The 19978-nt window shown below is 36.2% G+C and overlaps 5 protein-coding genes and 1 long non-coding RNA gene across 11 annotated transcripts; 5 read left to right on the top strand and 1 right to left on the bottom strand.

The window, feature by feature from the left end:
• The first annotated feature begins 793 nt into the window (after positions 1-793).
• Positions 794-5204, top strand: LOC106440316 (cyclin-dependent kinase F-4). Of its 3 annotated transcripts, none has more exons than XM_048776881.1 (16): positions 794-1049; positions 1407-1629; positions 1893-2395; positions 2495-2573; positions 2659-2727; positions 2810-2899; positions 2990-3128; positions 3221-3323; positions 3451-3503; positions 3590-3656; positions 3755-3863; positions 3939-4004; positions 4093-4161; positions 4235-4295; positions 4402-4629; positions 4730-5204. In XM_048776881.1, the coding sequence occupies exons 3-16, from the start codon at positions 2388-2390 to the stop codon at positions 4960-4962; spliced, it is 1374 nt and encodes a 457-aa protein (XP_048632838.1). In that variant the 5' UTR covers positions 794-1049; positions 1407-1629; positions 1893-2387; the 3' UTR covers positions 4963-5204. The 3 variants fall into 3 exon arrangements, with proteins under 3 accessions (XP_048632838.1, XP_048632836.1, XP_048632837.1); XM_048776879.1 differs by having other exon boundaries at positions 4718-5204; XM_048776880.1 differs by having other exon boundaries at positions 795-1049; positions 4727-5204.
• Positions 5205-5436: 232 nt separating this feature from the next.
• LOC106440318 (cadmium-induced protein AS8) lies at positions 5437-7328 on the top strand. Its single transcript, XM_013881956.3, has 4 exons — positions 5437-5691; positions 5961-6207; positions 6310-6546; positions 6857-7328. The coding sequence occupies exons 1-4, from the start codon at positions 5689-5691 to the stop codon at positions 6895-6897; spliced, it is 528 nt and encodes a 175-aa protein (XP_013737410.2). The 5' UTR covers positions 5437-5688; the 3' UTR covers positions 6898-7328.
• Positions 7329-7712: 384 nt separating this feature from the next.
• LOC106440320 (protein ENHANCED DISEASE RESISTANCE 2) lies at positions 7713-13383 on the top strand. Of its 3 annotated transcripts, none has more exons than XM_013881961.3 (22): positions 7713-8203; positions 8490-8564; positions 9191-9244; positions 9327-9392; positions 9481-9584; positions 9656-9717; positions 9803-9919; positions 10116-10156; positions 10263-10363; positions 10525-10620; positions 10835-10899; positions 10992-11063; positions 11152-11307; positions 11405-11631; positions 11711-11750; positions 11824-11972; positions 12065-12166; positions 12343-12387; positions 12491-12631; positions 12716-12811; positions 12885-12986; positions 13082-13383. In XM_013881961.3, the coding sequence occupies exons 1-22, from the start codon at positions 8066-8068 to the stop codon at positions 13181-13183; spliced, it is 2151 nt and encodes a 716-aa protein (XP_013737415.2). In that variant the 5' UTR covers positions 7713-8065; the 3' UTR covers positions 13184-13383. The 3 variants fall into 3 exon arrangements, with proteins under 3 accessions (XP_013737415.2, XP_013737414.2, XP_022572520.2); XM_013881960.3 differs by having other exon boundaries at positions 7715-8203; positions 9650-9717; XM_022716799.2 differs by lacking the exon at positions 7713-8203 and having other exon boundaries at positions 9312-9392; positions 9650-9717.
• An 870-nt stretch (positions 13384-14253) lies between these two features.
• Positions 14254-15221, top strand: LOC111214695. The gene is made up of 2 exons (XR_002664047.2): positions 14254-14620; positions 14990-15221. It is a non-coding gene; the product is annotated as an uncharacterized LOC111214695 (long non-coding RNA).
• Positions 15222-15520: 299 nt separating this feature from the next.
• On the top strand, positions 15521-18100 carry LOC106444424 (probable xyloglucan endotransglucosylase/hydrolase protein 29). Of its 2 annotated transcripts, XM_013885896.3 has the most exons (4): positions 15521-15908; positions 16421-16521; positions 16594-16802; positions 17286-18092. In XM_013885896.3, exons 1-4 carry the CDS (start codon positions 15716-15718, stop codon positions 17824-17826), a joined length of 1044 nt encoding a protein of 347 aa, XP_013741350.2. In that variant the 5' UTR covers positions 15521-15715; the 3' UTR covers positions 17827-18092. The 2 variants fall into 2 exon arrangements, with proteins under 2 accessions (XP_013741350.2, XP_048632831.1); XM_048776874.1 differs by lacking the exon at positions 16421-16521 and having other exon boundaries at positions 15819-15908; positions 17286-18100.
• Positions 18101-19313: 1213 nt separating this feature from the next.
• On the bottom strand, positions 19314-19978 carry LOC125607122. The gene has a single exon (XM_048776873.1). It carries the CDS (start codon positions 19702-19704, stop codon positions 19372-19374), a length of 333 nt encoding a protein of 110 aa, XP_048632830.1. The 5' UTR covers positions 19705-19978; the 3' UTR covers positions 19314-19371.

The raw sequence follows: 19978 nt of genomic DNA, 5'->3' as shown, positions 1-19978 counted from the left end.
CAAATAAAGAAGACTACCATTTGTGGTAATGATCTGGTTCGTGTTTTTAATATTGTAGCCAAAAAGTTAAAGGACAGTGAATGATAGGGAGTATTTTAAAACTGAAAAGTAAATATGGTCGGCTTGGTTAGGTGGAAGGTTTGTAATTGAATATGACATAACAATTTTATAAAAATATTTTGAAACAAAAGGATACTAAAAAAATCGACATTAGTCCATGAAATCCAATTAAAAAGACGAAAAGTAAACGATCTCCTTTAATTTATACCTCCAAAAATCGTATATTCGGGCATTATGCTACAAGTTTAAATTTATATTAGAGGGAAACAAACTTTGTTTTTCTTCTAGATTTTAACACCCACAACTATTTAAATCTATTTCCCTCCAAATTATTTTACAGTGGTAGTAAGTAAAAGTCCATTATTTGACTATGATTACCAATTTTTTCGTTCACAATTCACAATTTCACATCAACCTGACTTTTTTAATTCATTTTAGCGTATAATGAAATCAACGAACCATATAATTGTCATTTGATTTTTGTAAAGAAGTTATTTGTTCGATGAAATTATTAACAAGCAAAATTTAAGGTGTAATCTAGTTTTGTTAATCTCCCGCCATGATTACTGAATCATATTTAATACAATCACGAAAGGTCAAAGAAATAAGTATTTTATATCAGTTACATCGTGGAAGGCAAGAATAAAAAGAAAAAGAGTAAAGAGCCGGCCACGTAAAGATACCGTGAAAATCCTCATAATCGGACGGTTCCTATCACCCCTTGATAATCCGACGGTTATATATAAAAGCACACCGTATATTCATGTAGTGCTGCACAGAAGATCATAAGTTTTTTTTAAACGAGACCACAATATCAAAGGCAAGGAAAAATATTCTCTTTCACGAGGTAACCGCACACAGAAAGAGAGGAGAGAGAGGGAAGGATTGATATTTGCTGTAACGGAATCGAAAAGTAGAAAGGTGAAAGAGGTAGCAGAAGCTCTGGATTTCCGTCGGCGGCGACGGTGGTTATGCCTGTTGGCTCTGAGGTACTTGATCTCAAATCTCCGTCTCTGGTGTTTGCTTATTGCGAATTTGATTATCAATCTGTTTTCGCGTTTTCATCAGATTGGATCTGATTTCGGCTTTTTTTTCTTTCTTAATTTAGCTGTATGCGTGGAATCGTGTGTAGGGGAGGCTGATTTGATGTATTGATTGAATTTTAGGGTTTACGGAGATCGATTTGGGTGGAATTGATAGATATATCTTCGAATTAGAAATGTTGTATGAGCTAAAGTGGAGTTTATGCTTGTGATTTGTGATTTGTGATCGCATCTGCATTTTGATTTGTTCCTGCTAGGTGTTTGGGGTTTGCATGATCTGATTGGTTCATATCGTTGGTACAGGTTGTATCAGGCTTAGTTTTGGGTGGATTGTGTGTTTTTTTTCTGAGATATGGAGCAAGTTCTCGTCTGGCCAAGCTGCTTCCATCATCGGCTTTTCTCTTTCCAAGAAGCGCTTGATTGGCGGTTTCTTGTTCGTTCTGATTTCCTTGTTGGCTCTTTCGTTAACTGCACTTAGTTCTCAAACTCTCTCCTATCATCTTTAGGGAAGGCGTGAGGCAAACAGGTATGTTTTTTTTTTTCAGTTGAAGCTGTTGACAGTTTTGTTTTTGTTCTACACTATGCTTCCCTCGTTATATGACTGCCGTTGCTGGAACTTTAGTTCGTGATATGTATTTAGTACATGTTTAGTTCCTTGTAAAATATTCCTATTGGAGGTTTTAGTTGATTTTATTTAGATATTTTCACTTTTTTTAAACTGGTAAATGCAAAATCAGTATAAGAAATGGTAAAACTGCTAAAAGTTAAGAAATTTTGTTTCTTTTTCAGGTTGAAGTCTGCAAATTCTTCCTTCGCATAGTCCTAAAGAAACCTCTTTATCTGCCCCCTGCTGACAAAAGCTTTGTTAGCCCCCTCTTCCATTTCTTGTTCTTATGGGCGCTGGTTGAAGAAGAATATACCAATTTCCTTTTCAAGTTTACATGATGCTATTTTCTTGAGTCTGAACCCCTACCTGAGTTGTTGTGAGCTTCGGGTCCTTCCTGTTAGCCAACACATTTTGGTTCCTTTGTGTCTTTGAGTTCTCAGTATGTGTTTTCCTCTTCTCTTGCTCTCTTTCTTTTTCCTTAATGGTCAACCCATTGGTTCTCAAAGTAAATAACGGTCAGTCTACCCAGCTGGAGAATCATTGGTTTTACTGCTTTGGTGTCCAGTCCTTGCTACGAACTACTGAAAGATTAATGCTATATAAATCTTTCAGAAGTTCTTTACATACATAAAAAGTAAAATAAAATAAAGAGGTTACTTTGCTTTACCGGAGAGAATATGGACAGGTAGCTCAAAGATCTCTCAACTTTTTTCTAACACCTTTTGGTATATGTCTCCTTGATATATTGCTTATAATTTTGCTTCTCCCTGACCTGAATTTATAGGTACAAGTTAATAAAAGAGGTTGGTGATGGAACTTTTGGTACTGTTTGGCGAGCTATCAATAAGCAAACGGGTGAAGTTGTATGTTTCTTTCTTTGAGAGCTATATATGCCTGCATAATGTTCTGTTCTTGGTTTTCTTACCAACTGAAGTTTTCAATGAGCAGGTTGCAATTAAGAAAATGAAAAAGAAGTACTACTCATGGGACGAATGCATTAATCTGAGAGAAGTGAAGGTAGTGTGAATTTCCTTTGTTGACATGCTCTTTTGTCTTGTTTAACGTATGTTGACTGATTCATCCCCTTTTCTCCTATTAGTCCCTTAGGAGGATGAATCATCCAAACATCGTGAAGCTGAAGGAAGTCATCCGGGAACATGATATCCTATACTTTGTCTTTGAGTACATGGTATACTTCTTCCTGCTTGTAGATTGCTATTTTTTGCGTACACTTTAATTCATTTAACTGAATCTGCGCATGTCATTCGTACTTGATCAGGAGTGCAATCTTTATCAGCTTATGAAGGATCGAAAAAAGCTTTTCGCAGAAGCTGATATTAGAAACTGGTGCTTTCAAGTCTTCCAAGGCCTTTCTTATATGCATCAGCGTGGTTACTTCCACCGCGATCTTAAGCCAGGTAATCGATCGCCTTAATCACTTTGTCTTTCTAGCGATCATGTTTCAATACTTTGTCAAGAATCTATCTTTATACTGTGTTGGTTGTTGCAGAAAATCTATTAGTCTCTAAAGACATCATCAAGATTGCTGATTTTGGTCTGGCAAGGGAGGTTAATTCGAGTCCACCTTTTACCGAGTATGTTTCTACACGCTGGTAAGATTCACTTCTCTTTCTTTTTTTTTGTTATTGTTGCAATGAGTCTTTTTTTACTCACAAGTCATATGTCGATTAGATGCTATAAATTGCTGCCGTACTGACCCAAAAGTGTTTGTACTAATAGGTATAGGGCACCTGAAGTACTCCTTCAGTCATATGTATACACATCAAAAGTTGGTTAGTATCCATACTGTTGTAAGGAATAAATATATTTTCTCTTTATTGATCTAGTGCTAAACAATTTGCTAATTTTCCTTTTCCAGATATGTGGGCGATGGGAGCTATTATGTCTGAGTTGTTGTCTCTTCGTCCTATATTTCCAGGGGCTAGGTAACTTAGCAGTGATTGCTTTGTAGTTTGGTGGTTAGAAATGTTGCAGAGTTAAAAGCTAATAAACGAGTGAAAATGTTGTCGTATCATCCTTGTAGTGAAGCAGATGAAATCTACAAAATCTGTGATGTCATAGGCAGTCCAACTGAAGAGACCTGGTTAGAGGGACTTAATCTTGCAAACACCATAAACTATCAATTCCCCCAGGTATTATTCGAGCTTGAATGTGTCTTGAGCCTCCATAGTTTTCTTTATCAAGGACTAACTGTTGTCATCTTGCAGCTTTCTGGCGTTCCTCTTTCAAGCCTGATGCCATCTGCTAGTAAAGATGCAATTAATCTTATTACGGTAACTAACACTTTTTTAAAAGGAGTTGCCCTATAGCTGTGGACATATTTCGTGACACTAATCTTTACCTGTTTTCGTGATCGTTCAGCGGCTTTGCTCCTGGGATCCATGCAACAGACCGACTGCTGCGGAGGCCCTGCAGCACCCGTTCTTTCAGGTACACCGGAAATTACTCTCTTCTTATAGCTCCACTCTTGATCAGCTGATTAAAACATGTTTTCATGTGGCAGAGTTGCTTTTATGTCCAACCATCTCTCCGACCCAAACCATCTGTTGCAAGAACTCCGCCTGGTAAAATATTTTTAGTTTGTTGGTTGCCGATATCAGGATATGGATTACTACTATATCTGTATTGAGATTGTTGCAAAACTAAATTTCATATCGTGATGTTTTCTAGTTGGACCAAGGGGATCATTCGAGCAGCAACCAGTTAAACGGCAACCAGTGTCTCTTGCTAAAGCTAAGACCTTCAACAGCCATTCTTCTCCAAAGTCGAATGCTGCTTTTGGTAGTGGTGTCCATAGGAAACTCGATTTGGCTAAACAAGATGCTACGAGAAACACTAAACCTGTGAGAAGTTCCGTCAAAGACACCATATACAGACCACCCGGAAGAAAGAGTCCTTGTAAGTAAAAACCTTAAAACCACCCTTATTATACACGTACAATGGTTGTTTTTCTTCATTTGATTAAAACAAAACCATTCAATTGGAGGTAATGCAGCAGGTTCATCGGTGAACAAGAACCGTGTCGCTCGTGGTGTATCTGAAACTGGTGATAAGCTCTCGAACATGAGCATCAGAGGAACCGTGTCTAGAAGACACTCAGTGTCTGTGATGCAGCAACAGCAGCTGAAGCCGCTGCAGATGAAGGCAGGATGTGTAGGAGAAACACGTGACATGTTCATTAGACCAACACAATCCACCACCAATGCCTACTCTAGGAAAGTCGCCGGCTGACCCAAAATAAAAAAAACCTCAACACAAGCCTCTTCTGAAGAATACTTTTACGATAAATATCTTACTCTATACTCTGGTTTGTCCATAAAATCAAATACCTTAATGTCTTTTCAGTTACACGACGGTCATGTGTCGTCTGCAGCTCTTGTTTCATTTTCTTTTCATACTTTCGGTCGTGTGATGGTTTGTATTATGCGTGACGATTGACTTGATGGTTTGCAATAAAGTTCGACTTGGGACTATTTGTGTTGTACCTGGGTACTTTCTAATCATTGCTATAGCTGCGTTTGGGGATTGGCAGATGTACACTCTTGAAGTATGTTCTTGTACTGGTTTCAAGAAAACATCAAAGGAGCTGTGTTTGTTCTGTTCTCTCTTGCTTGAGGAAAATATTTTGTGTTCTCTTTCTCTGTTCTGTTTTCGAGTGGGGGGAAATGGATAAGGTTTATCCTCTAATGCTGGTTCAGTTGGATCCGGTATACATCCGCTTTACCCGGTCCAATTATTGATTTAATTTCAATTTTTTGATTTTTGGATGGTAAACCGGGTCGAATTATACGGTCAAGCATAGCTGGACCGGTTCTTTTTTTCTCCTCCTTTTATCCAAGCGCTAAACGACGAGTGGTTACCGTCGGCGAAAAGGCTGATGCAAATCCAATCAAAGGTGAAAAACAAAGAAGGAACAAGATCGAAACGGAAGAGAAAAGCTGAAACAGCAATCCATTAATGGTAAACCTTAGATGTTCTGTTCTGTTATTTGTCTCTGTTTCTTCTTAGATTTATCCCAGTTGGTCTGAATGTTTGTTTTCATCATTTGTCTGGTTTGCCACCAAGTGAACTGGTTTCTCATATCTACTTTATGCTTTGCTGGTGATATTATACATAGTGTTGGTTTAATTGTCTATAGCTTTCAACGTGCATTTGATTTGGGTATTGAAGATCATCATTCTAGTGGGTCAATGGTAATCTTACGGTTGTGTTTCAAACCTACTTCATAGGTGGTGATGATCATCAAGGGTATATTCAGGAGGTATGAGAAATGGAATCCTGTTCATCCTACTTATGGAGCCTTTTGGGGAATGGGTATTGGCATTGGCTGTGGCGTCGGATGGGGACCTGGTTTTGGCCCTGAGGTCATTGGCTACGTCGGTGCTGGCTGCGGCGTTGGTTTCAGTGTTGGCATTACGCTCGCTGGTCTTGGCATTGGTCTCCCCACAAACCTTCTTCTTGCAGCTCCTTATAACAGTAGATACACACACACTCACTCTCTCTCTTTCTTTCTATGAAATTTCTTGATTACAAGTAATCTTTCGTCTGATGAACTTCTTTTTCATGTTATTTTTTTAGCTGTAGAAGCAACTAGAAAGGGTGCTATTAAGTTGTTTGGTAATAGTCTTTCAATTGATGGGTGGAGCGATGTTATGCCTCAGTTTGTTGGGTTGAAGAGACAAGTCAGTGAGATGTGCTCTGGTTTTAACAAGAAGCCTCCTCTCTTAGATGATGCCGTTGACTTGAAAAGTTTGCCTTTGTTCATTCCACATGATTGTGGAAGCTCTGGGATCCATCTTCTCTATATGCGCAAAGGTACATTTCACTGTCTATATGTTTATTTCTCTATTAATGTTTTAAAGCTCTTCTCTATCTGTTTTCTTGTCATTGATAAGACATATTGTTGTCTTAAGATTTCTTGTTTTGCTAATACAAGAAAAGGTATAAATTATGGCTTCTATATCCTGAGCATTCCAACATTTTTCAGTCTCGTGCTATTATAAACGATTCTCTAGATTGGAGTCTGGAGATGTTGTTCTATTAAGTGGATAGAATCGATCATTTTGTTTGTTAGGACAAAGTGGATAGAGAAAACAGTAAAAGATGTGTCAAACTTTATTTTCAGGTTTGAAAGACAAGAAACGTGGAGATTCATCAGCTATGTAATGACGTTAGACCACGAGGATCTCAAGCATCTGAGACGCTCCTGTCGAGATTTTGATTGAATAATTACTTTCCTGTCTTGGTTGGAGGGCACACTATGAAACAAACCTGAAGCATTTGTGTGTGAGTCCATGTTACAGTTACATAGATACATGTGCGAGGTTTGGTGTTTGGCAATAGCATTTATGGACAGACAGTTCAGGTTAGGTAAAGGAAAACAGAGTGCATAAGTGTAGTTATGCTTCAAGCACTTCATCCTCTTCACTCAATACTCATCATGTATTATAAGTTTTCTTTTAACTCATATCATTTATTTAGTGACTAAGAGGTTTTGAATTCGTTAGCTCAGCACATAGCAAGACCACTGGACCATGTAATATTTTTTTTTTCAAATTTGTTTATGTTTATAAAACAACAAAACAAAACCCAATACACTGCTAAATCTATACGTATCTGGTCACTGCAAAATTGATCTGTGATTTCTTTAAAAAAAAAAATTATTAATGCAGTTATTGATCTGTAATTAGTTTTGAAATTACGAGTTTTTTAAATTTGACGCAGGAATAATTCGCTGCAAAAAAAAAAATAAACTTTTTGGTATGTGGCTCACACGTCATCTAATTTGTTGATACGTCGTCGTGTCTAACGGAATATAAGCTCGCCGTCAGCGACCTCCAATAGTCAGCTATACATGACGACAAATCGGAAATGTGTGTTTCGAACTGATTTGACATGTCTTAATTTTAAATTAATGAATTATAGTGAGTACTCAAATTTATTACCATATTAATTATGTTTTGTTTGTTTATCCAACAAGAAGACATCTTTGGCGTGATTAGTTTTTGTTGTCCATTTAAATCAGTTTTTATTTTGTTTCTTTGTCTCTCTACAGTTTTGTCCTGAAGAAGAAATCAATTTTCTGTTTCTGTCAAAGTTGAATCGCTTTCTCTTTATTTTTTCGTCGTCTACAAACTTGATTCTTTCTCCGGAACTTTGAGCTCTTTAAAATCTTCGCCGGAATCCAACACCAGATTCCGGCGCCGGAGCTCCGATGAACAACACAGGTCATGTCCTAGTAGTATATGATCATCTCCCGCGGAAATACACATAGTTTCGGTTTTCCGTGGGGAAAGTTGTGTCCTTGTTCTTCCTTCTCGTACGGACAAGGAGAATGTCAAAGGTAGTGTACGAAGGGTGGATGGTGAGGTATGGAAGGAGGAAGATCGGACGGTCGTATATTCACATGAGGTACTTCGTTTTGGAGCCTCGTCTTTTGGCCTATTACAAGAAGAAACCTCAGTATTCTCAGGTCTAAACCTCATCTAATTGTATCTGTTTGATTTGCTTGTTTTGAGTAGGTATTAGTTGCAAGTTTCAAACTTTCCCTTTTGGGTTTCTTAATTTAAATGTCTCTGGGTTTCCAAGTATGTTTGTGAGATAGTAGAGTAGACTGTAAGGCACTATGCTTATAGGAAAAAAAAGTCTACTATAAACTTATGGGATGTGTGTGTAGTTGCCATTTGAGTTTCAGGGTTTTCTTCTTGTACATGGGTGAGTGATGAATGATGATGCTTTTCTACATGTGGTGAATACAGGTTCCTATCAAGACCATGTTAATTGATGGCAACTGCAGAGTTGAAGATCGAGGCTTGAAGACGCATCATGGACATGTCAGTAGTCTTAACTTTACTCTTTCTGTTACTATTTTGTCACTCACAAGGGTTTATAGATTGATGGCATATGGTTTTGTGAATTGCAACCACTCATCTTGATATGATGTCTTTAAGCTAGCTTTCTTATAAATACATCTCTTTGCCTTTTTGGTTTTCAGAAAAAAATTTAGGCTTATTTTCTCTTCCCGGCTTAATGAGTAGGACAAGAAGGCTTCTATTATAGGAAGTAGGAGTGGCTGCTTGGTAGAGAAATATTTTCTTAGTTGTGAGGAAAACTTATCTGAGCTAAGTAAATATGTAGAATACTTGATTCAACTAAATTTGGTTAGCAAATGTATTCCATGTTTCTTGAGAATATTAACATTTAATGCACACATGTTGCTTATATGTATGCTATAAAATTCCCACAGCTTAAACAAATAAATTAGAGAGGTCATCTAAAGCAAGGGCAGCTTTTTACAGCATTTACAATCTCTTTCTGCAGTTTAAAGACATTTGATAATGTTTGTTGTGAATCAGTTGATGGTTCTTCATGCCAAGTTTACTTCCTATTTATCATAACCTTGACTGTACCATCACTAATGCCGTTTAAATTTGTTTGTGCTGTCAACTCTATTCTGCAGATGGTTTACGTGTTGTCTGTCTATAACAAGAAAGAAAAGCACCATAGAATAACGGTATCTTCTCTTTACTTCCCAAAATAGCTACCACTACCTTTTACCTTGTTAGTTAATCATGGAGTAGTATATTCTTTGCTAGATGGCAGCGTTCAACATCCAGGAAGCACTTATGTGGAAGGAGAAAATTGAGTCTGTTATAGACCAGGTCTGTCATATGCCTATTTACTTATCTAGACTTGCGTACATTGGTGCTTTTATCTGATTTACCTCACTGTGTGTTTGCACTGGCGCAGCATCAAGAGTCTCAAGTTCCAAATGGTCAGCAATATGTTGCATTTGAATATAAGTCTGGAATGGATACTGGAAGGACTGCTTCATCTTCAGATTATGAAAGCCAGTGAGTCCCTATCTGATATGTAATATGCATATAGTTATGCACTAAATATTTTCAATTTTATTAAGATTCAGTGCACCGGAGGATGAAGATGACTCTAGGCGTCGTTTAGTTAGACGGACAACTATTGGGAATGGTTCGTTCCGAAATCATTTATTCATGAGCTAATCTGGTCAGCTGCAGTCCTGACTGTAATCTAATCACCTCAAGCAAATGTGCAGGTCCCCCGCCATCTGTACTTGACTGGACTAAGGAGTTTGATGCAGAGTTGGCGAACCAGAATTCTGATAACCAAGCTTTCTCTAGAAAACACTGGCGTCTTCTTCAGTGCCAAAATGGTTAGTGGTGTTGCAGGGTTGCAATGCAACATCGTTTAGTATTTTCCCATGTTAAATCACAAAATTATATATCTTGTGTGGAACTTGTGGAATCAAGCGCTCTCCTTAGTTATCTGCTATATCTTCTATAGGAACTGGTAAAGGAAAGAGCTAGAATTTGACCTTAATCTTTCTTTGTTTTCTGTTTTTTCTACAGGTCTTCGGATTTTTGAAGAGCTTCTTGAAGTTGATTACCTTGTATGGAAGTTTCTAATAGCTTGTCATCTTTGTGGCGTGATTGCCAGCTGATTATGTAGAAACTTTATCTAGACAAGAACCGCTAATTTGAGTGCTACATGTGCAGCCGAGAAGCTACAGCAGGGCAATGAAAGCTGTTGGAGTAGTGGAGGCAACATGTGAGGAAGTATTCGAACTTGTGATGAGCATGGATGGCACTCGTTATGAGTAGGTGCTTCTCTGCTTTCTGTTTCTCCATGTCTGCACGGTGTTCATTTTTCTTCATTTCTGTCTATAGTATGCATCCAGAAGTGTTTTGTTCTAAGTGTTCTGGTCTGTACCTGAAGTTATTTTTGTTCCTCTTTTTTTTCTTTCCCTGTGGGGTGCAGGTGGGACTGCAGCTTTCAGTATGGTAGCTTAGTGGAAGAGGTGGATGGTCACACAGCAGTGCTCTATCATAGACTTTTGCTCGACTGGTTTCCAATGTAATGTTGCACCTAAAATATCATCGTCCAGTTACAGTCACTCCTTCCGAACATAATCTATTAATGAATAACTGACAAGTGATAATTTGATACATCTCTAGCTAAATAGACTCGGTTGTCCTGAAGGGCCTAGATTGTATGCTGTCGTTGATTTTTTTTTCTACCATTTAGTTTACTTTGATTCTTTTATCCTAATTATATCAAATGGCTCCAGGGTTGTGTGGCCTCGTGACCTTTGTTATGTCCGCTATTGGCGCCGGAATGATGATGGGAGTTATGGTACCTTTCTTTCCTCCTTTACTCATGCTATAATCTGGAAAGGTAGTTTTTATAATAGCTTGTTGGTTATTTATTTCGCTCTTTCTGTGAAGTTGTGTTGTTCCGTTCTAGGGAGCATGATAACTGTGGTCCTCAACCTGGATGTGTCCGTGCTCATCTAGAGAGTATGTCTATGAACCTAAACATATCTCAGCATTAACTAAAATGTTATAATCTTTGATGTACTGTTATATTTTTTGTTGTTTATCTTAGGTGGTGGATATAATATTGCCCCACTAAAGCCCCGAAATGGGAGGCCTAGAACACAGGTGCAACATCTAATACAAATTGATCTAAAAGGGTGGGGCGCAGGCTACCTTCCAGCATTTCAACAACATTGCCTTCTTCAAATGCTGAATAGTGCTGCTGGTAAGTTCTCTCATGCTTCCTTTCCACTGGTTTGTTCAGGTCCTTAGGGTACGAGAATCCCACTGGCTACTTATTATCATCCGTTGTAACATCACAGGTTTGCGGGAATGGTTTTCACAGACAGATGAGAGAGGTGTTCATACCCGGATCCCTGTTATGGTTAACATGGCATCATCTTCCTTGAGCTTGAGTAAGAGTGGAAGGTCTCTGCATCAGTCTGCCTTTTCTGTTGATCAAACAAATGCCGCCAACAGAAACTCTGTGCTCATGGATGAAGACTCAGATGATGATGATGAGTTTCAGATCGCTGAATCAGAACAAGAGGTTTGAATATCAAGCCTTTTCATCATCTAATATTAAGCTGCATGTGGTATTGAATCGTCATTCTTGTGTACAATTTCAGGGTGAAACAAGTAAGATAGAGACTGATGTCAAGAAAACAGGTGAGCACCTTATGATTTAAGTATAAAAATTCTACCCTGAGATCTAATAGTTTTATGTGAATTGAAAATTCAGAAGAAGAACCTGCTCACAAGATTGATCTGTCATGCTTCTCCGGTAACCTAAAGCGGAATGAAAACGAAAATGCACGTAACTGCTGGAGGACTTCTGATGGGAACAACTTCAAAGTTCGTAGCAAGAATTTCTGTGATGATAAAAGAAAGGTCGGTGAACCTTTTTGACTTAGTTCTTTAGAATGTTTTGGTTCTTGTATCCAGCTAATTTCAGTTCCTGTCTATTTAATCCTATGCTGAAGATTCCTGCTGGGAAGCATCTTATGGATCTTGTTGCTGTCGACTGGTTCAAAGACAGTAAAAGAATAGATCATGTGGCTAGACGTAAGGGCTGTGCAGCACAAGTAAGATACATTACATCTTGACTTTTGTTCGTTAACTTCCTTCTTTAGTTACCTAAAGGAGAGACTATTACAATCAAATCTTCAAATGCTTCCCTTCCCATACTATTCTCTTGCCTTTGGATTCGTCTTAGAAAGAAATCTTCATGATTATTGAGTCTTTTGATAAATGTGTTCAGGTTGCTGCAGAGAAAGGTTTATTCTCAATGGTGGTAAATGTTCAAGTAAGTTTTTGCCAACCAAACTATTATTTAGATTCAGAACATAATGTACAAACCTCAAAGTCATATCTATGTATGTTTAAAACCTTTTTTTGGCTTTGTATAGGTTCCAGGGTCAACACACTACAGTATGGTGTTTTATTTTGTGACGAAAGAACTTGTACCTGGGTCTCTGTTGCAACGATTTGTCGATGGGGATGATGAATTCCGGAATAGTAGACTAAAGCTTATACCTTTAGTTCCTAAGGTATGTTCGTCTCTCTTTCTCTTTGTGATTACAACTAACAAGTATATTGACATTTTTTCCTTACTTAACCAAAATTTATACAAGGGGTCATGGATAGTACGGCAAAGCGTGGGAAGCACTCCATGTCTCCTTGGAAAAGCAGTGGACTGCAACTACATTCGTGGCCCGACATACTTAGAAGTGAGTGAAGTTATATAGGGTTGAATTTGAAGCTCTCTGTAACCGTTAATAACTCAATGATTCATGTGTGTAGATTGATGTGGATATTGGTTCATCAACCGTTGCAAATGGAGTGTTGGGTCTTGTCATTGGTGTAATCACATCGTTGGTTGTAGAAATGGCTTTCCTTGTACAGGTGACAAACGGACACATAATGTTATAGGTTTTACTCTCAAGTAGTTGGGGTTATTGTAATAATGTATACGAACAAATCTGGTTTGGTTTTGGCAGGCAAATGCACCGGAAGAATTGCCGGAGAGGCTTATAGGTGCGGTTCGGGTTTCGCATATAGAGCTCTCTTCAGCTATAGTTCCAAATCTGGAGTCAGGTTAATAATATAGTGTATGACTCCTTAACAACCCCCCTTGAGAAATTACCATCAAACTTCATATATGTTCTGTCACATAAAAAAAAGAAGTGTTTGGTGGCTCTTTGGAAATGCTCACTTCTTTAGCTTCTTCTTGATTCGATATATCAATGTTTATTTCTGTAACATCAGTTCATAGTTAAAAAAGGGTTTGTTTATATATCCTCTTTACAATGCGTCAAATAGTGTAAATGCCTGCTTAGTAACTGACAAAGCACAAAGATGTATAGTTTATGTCAATCCGGATATCGGTTCGGTTTAGGTTCGTTTTTTTTCGGTTTTCGGTATTTCGGTTAGTAAAATATAACTACCATTCTAAATCCATATTTACTTCGGTTCGGTTTATATACCGTCGGTTTTTGGTTTTATACCAAAAAACACAATTATTCAGTTTGAGATAATATTATATGAATTTTAGAGTCATACTGTCAACACAATCATTTATTAAAATATATTACATGTTCAAATAAATGAACAAAAAAATAAAAATGTTTCTACCATCAAATAAAATAATCAAATCTATAACTAAAATCAAAGCTTGAAATTTTAAAAATAAAAATATGAAACAAAACATAAACATGAAAAAAAAGTTTTTCCACTTTTCCATATTAGTGTTCATTAAAGTCATGTTTTTTTAACTGAACACGAAACTCTGTTTGTTTATAGATAAGAAAAAAATTATTAAAAAATTTTCATTAATTATTGTCCATCAAATTTATAATCTTCATATTAATTTAGTGAATACTAAAATAAAGCAAAAAGATCAAAAAAAGACTTAGAAAATAAGATGTCTGAATTGCGATGTATTGTTATTTAATTATAGTTTAAGTGTTTTACAAATTAAGGTTCTTTATTACTATAAAATTATGGTAATAGTTATTAACACAAATTTAACTTATGTAACAAATATATTTTCAGGTATTGTTATAAAATAGATACATATTTACATGTTTCTACTTTTAATCGGTTTTGTTCGGTTTATTCGGTTTAATCGGTTATATGCCAAACCATATCCAAATCCTACGGTTTTTATAAAATTATATCCATTCGGTTTATATGGTATATACCAAAACCAAACCATATTGTCTATTTCGATTCGGTTCGGTTCGGTACGGTTCGGTTTTACCATATTGAACAGCCTAATTTTGTGTGAAAACTTTTTTTGACTGTTATTTTCTGAATTTATTAGCTCGTTTTGGTTCTTTCTCTTGGTTAAATTTGTCAATTACGGTTTAGTTATATCTCTGGTTTGGATTTGTCTATTTGAATTTTGAACAAGCCTTTTAGCCGGTTTGGTTTGGGGAAGTAATCAATCCAAAAAAAGAAACATTCATCTTCGCGTTTTTTTCTCTCTCTATCAAGGCATCAATCATCTTCATTGTTCATCACCACCTCTGAGTCAGGTACCACTCTCCAGACCGATTCACCTTATCCTCGGCGGTTTTAGTTAGGGATTTATTGTAAGTTGACAAAAACTTGTCTCAGACTTTGAGATATTTGAAACAGACATGTTCTCAAACTCATTTACCATCTGTAAGCTCTCCATGGTTAGTTCTGTGTTGTGTATTGTTCAATTGACATAGCCACCGGTTTGGTGATTCCATTTAATCTTTCATTAGCTATATGTTCAATCTCCACATCTTGCTTCAAGTTTGTATCTTGAATAGTAGTGTACATGCTCTGTTTTGTTTTATTAGCTTTGAATAGTATAAGTATGGTTTTGTTGTTTGTTTTGTACAATGTGAATGCTAATATGTTCTCTTTCTTTTCAGAACTCGAAGGGATTGATAGGACTATTCTAATGTGGACCTTGAAGCTGCTAGAGAACAAAAGGAAGCTTGCATTGTTTAAAGGGACATCAGCAGATGATGAAGGCGTCAAGTTCTCTGTCTGAATGCTACTCTCTGTATAAACGTTTTGGGAGTTTGAATATATCTTATGAACCCAAACGGATAAACAACTTTTTATTTTATTTCTATAATAGCATTCATTCTCTAGTCACAACTTTTGAGTTCTGTAGAATGAGAATTGTTTTCTTTATATGAAAGAACACTAGACACAATGCTTTGTGAGAATATTCACCAAGGATTTTGCAATTGATCTTCCAGCCATCACTATCTCTGGTATTAATTCTTTTTAACATATTTCCACGCCATTCTTTCAAAAACGTATTAAATTATTAATCATTTTTAATTAACCGGCTCTAGAATTATATCTTTACTATATAAAAAAGTCTAAGGTAAAAGTTCAAGATAGGTTACTATATAACAATAGTGACATTTACTTATCTATTGTTGGCAAAGGAACTAGTTGAGAACCAAAAAAGAAAGTATATATATAGGAGCAAAACTTAGACAATTCTATGGTCTTTGTTCCCACTTTGACGCCATCATAAGAGAAGAAAACCAATAACAAACATCTTAGACCAGTCATAGAAAGAGAAAAACAAATCAATCTTCTCTTTGTGTTTCATAATTGCAAAGAGAACAAAAGAAGTTATGAGTGATTTAAAATATCGACTAAAGGTGATGGTGATGATGATGGTGATCGTTTCTTGGAGATGTGTTTTGGGATTGGAGAACATAAATCCTATATTCTTCGATGAAGGTCTTTCTCATTTATTTGGTGAATCTAATCTCATTCGATCTCCAGATGATCGCAGCGTTCGATTACTCCTCGACAAATACACCGGTAATTTTCTTGTCTTTCAAGTAATTATTTAGATATTATTAGTACAACTATTTCTCAAGAAGTACAATTAGTTTTACGTTAAGAGACTCGAGTTTTAGGTTTTTGATGATGATGATAATCTCTACTTTTAATTTTGTGAGTTGCATGGACATTACAGTAATGGATATGAATGGAATGGTAACTCGATGGTGATAACATACTTATGCGATTAAACCATCTTGTATCATACATTCAATCAGGTTTTCACATGATCATGCGGTTATACCATCTTTTACCAAACATGAACTTTTGCAAAATTAAAGTTAAAAAAAAAAGGACTTTTGCAAAATCTTGATCTAGATTCAATCATCATGTTCATGTAAAAGCAAATGATGTGACATACGCAATTTATTTATTTCACCGTTTGTCAACTTTGTTAATAAATTTTCTTGAAAATATGTCACTACTTAAAGTCGTTGGGTTTTTAATTATATAGATTTAATACGAAATTATTTTCAAAATGAATTCCATAGGGTCAGGATTCATATCTTCAAGCATGTATCAACATGGATTTTTCAGTTCGTTGATAAAGTTGCCAGGAGCTAACACGGCCGGTCTTGTAGTCGCCTTCTATGTAAGTCATTAATCTTTTCAATTTCTTAAAATTTAGTAAAAGTGATTGAATGTGAATTAACATTCCATCCAGACATCAAACGGCGATGTGTTTGTGAAGAACCACGACGAATTAGACATAGAGTTTTTAGGGAACGTTGAAGGGAAGCCGTGGCGGTTTCAGACGAATATGTATGGAAACGGTAGCACAAGCCGTGGCCGTGAAGAACGTTACCGTCTTTGGTTTGATCCTTCCAAGGAGTTTCACCGTTATAGCATCCTTTGGAACCCTACCAAAATAATGTTAGTTTCCTCCTTCTCACTCTTTTTATTCTCAACAACTTATAATCATTGTTTTAAAAATTGTTAGGTAAATGATTTGGAGAGTAAAATAGTATTGTTTCGAGCTAATTTAAAAAAAAAATAAACTCATTGTTAGGTGATCTAGAAAAGTAGTTTTTCAGTCAAGAAAAATATAGTGCATGTGGTTTTGAATAGCTTTCATAGTGTGCATGAAATGTAACCGCAATATGTACACGGCAAAAACATATTTCAAATGTATTCTCATTTACACGCATGAGAGTAATGATCCTGTTCACTTTGGATTTATTTCTGGATTTGCATAGTATATATATGAATATGATCACATTTAGTTTGATTAAGACTGAATCGGTTTAGGTCACAAGATTTGAAAATCACATTGATAAACTTGCTCTAATTAGCCTAGAAAAAATATGGAAGATAAAATTCAATATATAACAATGTTGTTTAATTTATAATTTACAGATTTTGGGTAGACGATGTGCCAATTAGAGAAATTAAAAGAAAAGAAGAAATGAGAGGAGACTACCCACAAAAGCCAATGTCTCTCTACGCAACCATTTGGGACGCCTCAAGCTGGGCTACTTCCGGCGGTAAATTCGGAGTCGATTACACATTTTCACCTTTTGTCTCTGAGTTCAAAGACATTGCTCTTGACGGTTGTAATGTCTCCGAGTCACTGACCACCGTCACGAGAGATAACTACAACAATATCAATTGTTCTGCCTCGGACCAACTTCTCATGACCAGCGATTACTCAACCATTAGTCCTAAACAAGCAGCTGCAATGCGACGGTTCAGAGAGCGTTACATGTATTATTCCTATTGTTATGATACCGTACGATACGCGGTACCTCCGCCGGAATGCGTGATTTTAACAGCTGAGAAGGACCGGTTTAGGGATACAGGACGGTTGAAGTTTGGTGGTAGTCATACCAAAGTGCATAGAGCACGGAAAAGACGGAGGCGGAACCGGTCCACGCCGGTGGTATCGGCTGAACTATAGCATTAATTAGTTGAATTGATTCCCGAGTATGTATATATATAGTGTTTTTGTTATAGATTTCAACATGTTTTCACGTTTACATTTTAAAATATTTCTTATATAGAGCACACATGTTAAAATTTTATAATTAATGAAAAAATCGAAATCTACCAAAACGTAAGCTTCATTGTTGCGTTATGATATACCATAAAAATCTTAATCTGCTATTTTATTTTTTTATTACCTTATATTGTTTAATGGTATTCTATTTATATTGTTTAATGGTATTCTATTAAAATGCAAAATAAATTTTACATGGATATGACTAACGGTCATATAGCTTGAGATCGTAGCTTTTGAGAAATAGGTTTAAGCTTAGAGCATCTCCAACCCCACTCTATTTTTCACTCTAAAATAGAGTTTAGAGTAAAAATTGCTCCAATGGTACTCTATTTCTTATTTTATAATAGAGTGAAAAATAGGTTTACTCCAAATATAGAGTAATTTGTTTTTTTTTTTTGTTCATCACTCTATTTTCTACTCTAAAATAGAGTACCATTGGAACAAACTCAAACTCTATTATAGAGTTACCCTATTTTAGAGTAAAAAAATAGAGTAAGCCATTGGAGATGGTCTTATACCAGTCTTAATCTAGTAGTAAATAGTCCTTATGGAAGCCAATTCTAAATAAAAAATGGTAGTCCTTATGGACCAATAAAAGCTAAAGATAGGGAAGGAGCTAATGAATAAATAGGTTGAAGTTAAACATACACTACGAGTATACGAGTGATTAGTCGTAGTTGCTGACGATTTATATGTTCAGATATATTAGTCATTCGTGACTAGTCGTATACTCGAATGACTAATTGATCTGAACTTTATAAATTGTAATTAAGCAACTACTTTTTTTAACTCGTGTGTTCAATAGATGACATGTAACGTTCCATGAACATAAAATAAAGTCCATGTTGATCAGTATATATATTTGGATCATCTGCATATACCCAACCAAAAGTAAGATTGATTTTTTAAGGTATCAATTTGGTTTATTTAAACAAATCATGTATTTAATTTAACAGTCCTTTCCCAGATGTCGATTTTCTGGTGAGTTCACAATAGCGAAAAAAAGTTTTATGGTTCATGTTAGCAAGCAGATTGGAGAATCCCACGGATGTGGACCAAAAACAAATTTTACAAGCCAAGAAACCAATTACTTCACAAGCAAACCCATATATAACTCATTTAAACATAAGATTTGATTCTTATGGTTTTTCCTCTTCTCAAGAAACCAAACAATAAGTTAATATAAATAATATTAAAAGATTAACATCTTACTGTTACCGGATAAAACATGGGAAAATATATTCCTATTACTTGAAACTTTCATTCACCAAGTAAAGGAAAAAATCGTTCTCCGTTGTTTCTTTTCTGTGCTGTTGTATACACCCCAAAGGAAGAATTGAGAAAAACGATATGAGTTGATCCAAAAAAAAAAAAAAAAAAAAAAAAGAAAAACGATATGAAACCGAACCAAACTAGAGCAAACTAAACCGGAAATTTTTTCAATTATACTTCCAAAAAACCGGTCATCCTAAGAACGGAGTTACGGTGACGACTCAACTCTCTCCCTTTGAGTGTACAAAAGGAAAACGCCATTTGCGCCTCCATTCTTCGCTTTCCGATGATTATATGTGGCGGAGTGATCTCTCCCTCCTCCTCTTCCTCCTCCTCCTCCGCACGCCGGAAAATACTTCTCGACGGGATTCTCACCGGAGATGACTTTTTCTCCATCGCCGTCGTCTTTGTTTTGTTGTTCTCGTCGATGCTATTCTTGTTCTTGTTCCTGGTATAATATTCATCGGAAAATATAACCTCTGATTCTTGAAGTTCTTCTGACATTGAAAGGTCGAAAATATCTTTGCCAAGAACGTTAGGGAAATGACTTTATTGAAGAGCGTGGTTAGGACAAGAAGACACAACTATGGGGGAAAATGGAACTTATATAATCGCTAAGAGCATGATTATCCATGTCCCTATTTTTTTGGTCCTTGGTGTTTTTTATTATTATTTTTAGCTTAGGACAATGTTAAGGACTTTTAATGAAAATTAAGATTATTGGTGGGACTTAATGTTGGTCCCTAGGGTAAATTCATTTGTTGAAGAAGGTGAAATT

The sequence above is a fragment of the Brassica napus genome, chromosome A3 (genome assembly GCF_020379485.1).
Source record: "Brassica napus cultivar Da-Ae chromosome A3, Da-Ae, whole genome shotgun sequence".
NCBI lineage: Eukaryota > Viridiplantae > Streptophyta > Magnoliopsida > Brassicales > Brassicaceae > Brassica > Brassica napus.
The sequence above is the reverse complement of the archived record's forward strand: the minus strand, read 5'-3'. Positions and strand labels throughout refer to the sequence as shown.